Here is a 5000-nt window from a genome sequence, read left to right on the forward strand (position 1 = left end):
GATCTTCTGCATGCATATACACACGAAGAGGGTTCAGGCACAAGCAGGTCAGCACATATGTTGACCTGGGAGATCGGAAAAATTTACACCCTTACCCACCAGGCGCCGTTTCCAAGATTCGAATATATTCCTTGTTCAAGACATCCCGATAACATTTTACATCCAATGTGGCAGTGATTTCATACCCCTGGTGTCCAAGGCTTGTCACAGGAAGACGGGGCCCAGTCCTCTCTTTCCAGTGCTTTAAATAGTTCAATCTTCCCTGACTGAAGTCCGGCATCCGTTCACACCTGGGTGGAGTGAGGAGGACTGGAGAACAGCGCCTTTCCCAAGGACACAACGCCATGCCAAAACAAGGCCTCAAACTGATCACTGCTGAACACTGGATCACAAGTCCCACACTTACCCAAATCTTTCACAGCGCCTCCAACTTAACTGAAATGATATTAAACCAAAGTAAAGAATGAAAAAAAATTTTTTTTTTTTCAAGTGAAGAAGCTTGTGACAATCACCACGTGTGTGACATGCAGGTTGATGCAGTAAGGCACACTCAGTCTGCCACATACTGCAAGACAGAGATAACACCAGATGAACACTGGCCACTACCTCACACCACACCTGTGTCAAATCCTAATCTCTCATATTTACATTTTAAACACAGAATGTATTTTAGTTTAAATGTGTAGTGTGAAAAGACCAGTCCAAAAGGTCATGGAGTATTGTATAAACAGACTGAAAAAGACAGACGGATGGACAGTCAAACAGATTATCAGACAAAAATGACATGAGGAAGAAGATGATGATGATGATGACAATGATGGTGAAAAAGATTTCAAAACAAACAAATTCACCTAAACATATACTTGATACAACTAAACATACATTCTGATTTCACCAACAGAAACTTTTCTCATACTCATAATTAAACCTTCTGAGTCTGACCTAAACACCATGGAAAAAAAAGAGAAAAGATTCAACCACTTTCCAGGACCACTTTCCATCCACGCTGCAACACCATCAAGGAAGACGACGGTGACATGACTGACCTTTGACCTGGCGCTGTGTCGGGGGGAAGAGGGGAAGGACAGCTGAGTGCTGGCAGACTTGGCGGACATGGGGCGGTTACTATGGGGCCGGCGCCCAGTGGCCACACTCATGATACTCTGGTAGATTCTGTCGGATATGTCCGAACCTGTCAGCAAAATGGTGATGATGATGATGATGATGTTGACATGGATACTTCTATAGCGCCTGTCCTCCATCGGAGACCAAGCTCTAAGCGCTTTACAAACATGGGGTCATTTGCACAACAGGCTGCTTACCTGGGTAGAGCTGACTGACGGCTGCCACTGGACGCTCATCATTCGTTGCCTGTGTCATTCAATCAGGTTTCAGTCACACTCAGACATGTAACATTTTATGTGTATGACTGTTTTGTTTCTATACCCAGGCATGTCTGCAGCCATACTCCGTTTTTCAGGGATTTGCATGCTGGGTATGTTCCTGTTTCCATAACCCACTGAACTCTGACATGGATTGCAGTATCTTTAGCCTGCGTAATTTGATCTTGTGTGTGCATATACACACAAAGGGGGTTCAGGCACTAGCAGGTCTGCACATGTGTTGACCTGAGAGATCGGAAAAATCTCCACTTTTTACCACCAGGCACCGTTAACAGATTTTAACATGGGACCCTCAGACTGAAAGTCCGACGCTTTAAGCAGCCAGCTATTGCACCGGCTATTGGACATCAGCTGACGCTCAGTTCAGTAAGAAAAATTGTTTCCCCTCTCTGAATGAAAAGTTTGAACTTGCTTTCAGTGGTTCCACACCACCTTCCTCAGCAAAAACCCTTACTTTCCCCTAACATACACACAAAACAAGTGAAGCAAGCACATTATATTGTTACTATACTAACAGAAAATCTCTTATGGTAAAATATTATAGCCGAATGAAGTATGGACATTATACTGCTAATATAAACAGTTTCTAACTAAAACTACCCTTGTATTCTCTTCTTTTTTTCTTCTTCTTCTTTTGTACTTGTACCCTCTTGATAGCAGAAGAGATCTTTTATACTATATTGTCAGGGAGCTAAACGCATGATATCTGTGTGCTCCCTTCTGATTGGTGGGACTGGAGAGTGGGAGGTGGGGATGAGGAGTCAATGGATCGACTTGACTTCTTGGTTTGAGAGAGAGAGATGTGAACATGGCATTTGTAGACACAATGCTGTAGGATGAAAGTAGGATGAATGTGTCTACAATTTGAAGTGCCAGACTGTTGAGTAACAGCAACCCTCCTTGTGTTATTTTGTTTAGCTGGCTCCCTCCTTAGGATTCAAAATGGAAGTTTTAGTTCTTCGTCTGAGCTTGTCTTTTATTGTTATGTCTAGATCTAGAGTGGTGTTGACTTTTTGAAGTAGGTTAGGAATTGAACTGAATGAGAGAGCATTAGGCCAGTGGTAAGAATGTGTTAGTGATTATGTTTGTTGTGGGAAAGGGGTTCCGGAAGAATTAATATGCAAGAAAGGAAGATAAAAATGATTTCATTATTGTCCTTGGTCAGAATTGGTAGCGGAAGGTGTGAGCCTGGGTATGTGTTCCATTTTTATATGTAATAGAAATCTTATCCGTGACATGTATGACTGGTTATTATCCCACTAGTAATGCAACCAAACATTTTCAGGGGTGTGCATGCTGGCTATGCTCCTGTTTTCATAACCCACCAAACCCTAACATTGCCAACAGGATCTTTCACATTCATGTGCATTTCATCTTCTGCATGCACATCCTCAAGAAGGGGATTAACTCACTCAGTACGGCCAGTCCTCTCTTCTCCTCTACACAGACCCCTCGGATGTCCAGTGGGTGTCTGAATGACCCAACCTTTAGCTTCTGTCGTCAGAATTGTGGTATTCTTTGTCAACATTCACCTCTTCAGTATAAGAGCCTTCCGCTTGCAATAGTTTGATGGTGGTAATTGGGATGAAACGCTGTTAACGTCGTCTCTTTCGCCGTTCGTATGGAGAGAGTTAAAGCACCAACTACAATGTGCCTATGCTCAGCCCACTTGGAAATCAGTCACAGATATCGGTCTCATAAAAACTGACAAACATTGATATCTGTCTCGTAAAAACTGTCAAACATTTCTTGCCTTTGGATTTCCTTCAATTTATCACTCTCCATGACAAGAGTGCACTTTTTATGTGTATGCCTGTGTTACCCTGCCACGTATGCAGCCATACTCTGTTTTCAGGGATGTGGATGCTGGGTATTTTCTTGTCTTCATAACACCTCAAAGGCCGACATGGATTATGGGATCTTTAAAATGCATGTTTTATCTTTTGCATGCAATATACACATGAAGGAAATTAAGGCAAAATCAGGTATGCCCAACTGTTGACTTAACCCACCAGGTGCCATGACCAGGATTCATTCCGAGGAGCCTCAGATTGTTGTGCCGTCACAAAGAGTAACGAAGTGAAGGAGATGTAAAGTATGATCACACCTACTGACCCAGCCAGCGTACAAAGTACTTGACAAACAGTCTTCGCTTTGCTCCCTGGATGGTAACGTGTTTCTGTCAGTGGGCACGTTTCAGGGACAAGGACTGCAGGGGATGCAGAGTGGTGACACCTATTTACCCAGCTGTCTGCATCAAGTGTCTGACAAACACTTCTTGCCCCTGGCCCGTGGATGGAAAAAACACAACAGCGAATGGCTCAGTCACACAATAATCAGCTCACTGATACACCAGATTGCTCTCCCTTGCAACAAAGATGTTTTCTTTTCTTTGCCTTCGTCTGCTTTCACATGGGCTGCAACTCTCATGTTCACTCTTTTCCTGTTTTTTTTCTCTTCTGTATATGACCTGTCCACCCTGTCATTTTATAAGCAGCCTTTCTCCCTTCTGATGGTGGGAGCAAACCAACATGTCTGTTCCCATGTTGTGGAAGAATAGGAGGAGAATTCCCTCTCTTTGCCCCACAGATGGCACTGGATTTACAGCACACCTCTCACATCCATGGAATTCAACTGCTCTGATCACTTGTCTGTCAGGTTCGTCAACAAAATGTCAGAGATATAACTGCGTTTCAATCAATTTTAAAACATGTCTATGTAAGGAATTTCTTTTGGAATAATTTTTCTGTTCCATTTTTTTTCCTTCTTCCATTTTTGCTTTTACCTCTCTCCAGCTCTCTTTCTTAACGTCTGATGGAGATGCAGACTGTAATTATGACATTATTAAGACCAACATAGGTTGTACACACACACTTACTCTGTTTCGATCCATGAATAACAATATCAATGGTGACATTATCACAACCAACAGTATATAACATTACTCTGTTTCCACTCATACATAGGAACATGGACAGTGACATTGTTAAGAAACTACATGTCACCACGGATCATTGCTCTGTTTCTATCCATATATATCAATATAAACAGTGACAACAGTCACTACCACAAACCAATACTCTGTTTCCATCCATATAATTCAACATGAATAAAGACACTATTGAAACCAACATTACAACAAAACATTACTCCGTTTCAATCCATATGTGTCAACATCAACCAGGCCTTAGTAAATCATCTACCATTTATAACTACTTGTCGGAAATATGAACAACCACCGTCAACTGTTTGATCCCATTACTCTGTTTCAATCCATATGTGTCAACATCAACCAGGCCTTAGTAAATCATCTACCATTTATAACTACTTGTCGGAAATACAAACAACCACCGTCAACTGTTTGATCCCAGTCTAACACACTTAACTGTGGATGGACGTGGTGAGAGGCAGAAAGAGCACACAATCTTATCAAGCCAAATGGCGGGCTCCAAACTCAAACTACGCTGATTATCAGCATGACATGAACCTCTCATCATAGCTACAAGGTTTTAGATTATTCTTTTATCAGCATGACATGAACCTCTCATCATAGCTACAAGGTTTTAGATTATTCTTTGCTTATTTGAAGAAGCCTTG

The 5000-nt window shown here is 42.0% G+C and overlaps 1 protein-coding gene across 6 annotated transcripts in view; it reads right to left on the reverse strand.

Annotated features, from left to right (window-relative positions):
* Positions 1–5000, reverse strand: part of LOC143300853 (uncharacterized) — a 52454-nt gene that overhangs the window by 40146 nt on the left and 7308 nt on the right. For 5 of the 6 annotated variants that reach the window (XM_076614797.1, XM_076614802.1, XM_076614799.1 and 2 more), the window contains exon 2: positions 1047–1192. In XM_076614797.1, coding sequence (XP_076470912.1) covers positions 1047–1192 — 146 coding nt within the window. Of the gene's footprint in view, positions 1–1046; positions 1193–3415; positions 3729–5000 lie in introns of those variants that run through there. The other variant, XM_076614798.1, reaches the window with a different exon arrangement.

This window comes from Babylonia areolata, chromosome 26 (genome assembly GCF_041734735.1).
Source record: "Babylonia areolata isolate BAREFJ2019XMU chromosome 26, ASM4173473v1, whole genome shotgun sequence".
Taxonomy (NCBI): domain Eukaryota; kingdom Metazoa; phylum Mollusca; class Gastropoda; order Neogastropoda; family Buccinidae; genus Babylonia; species Babylonia areolata.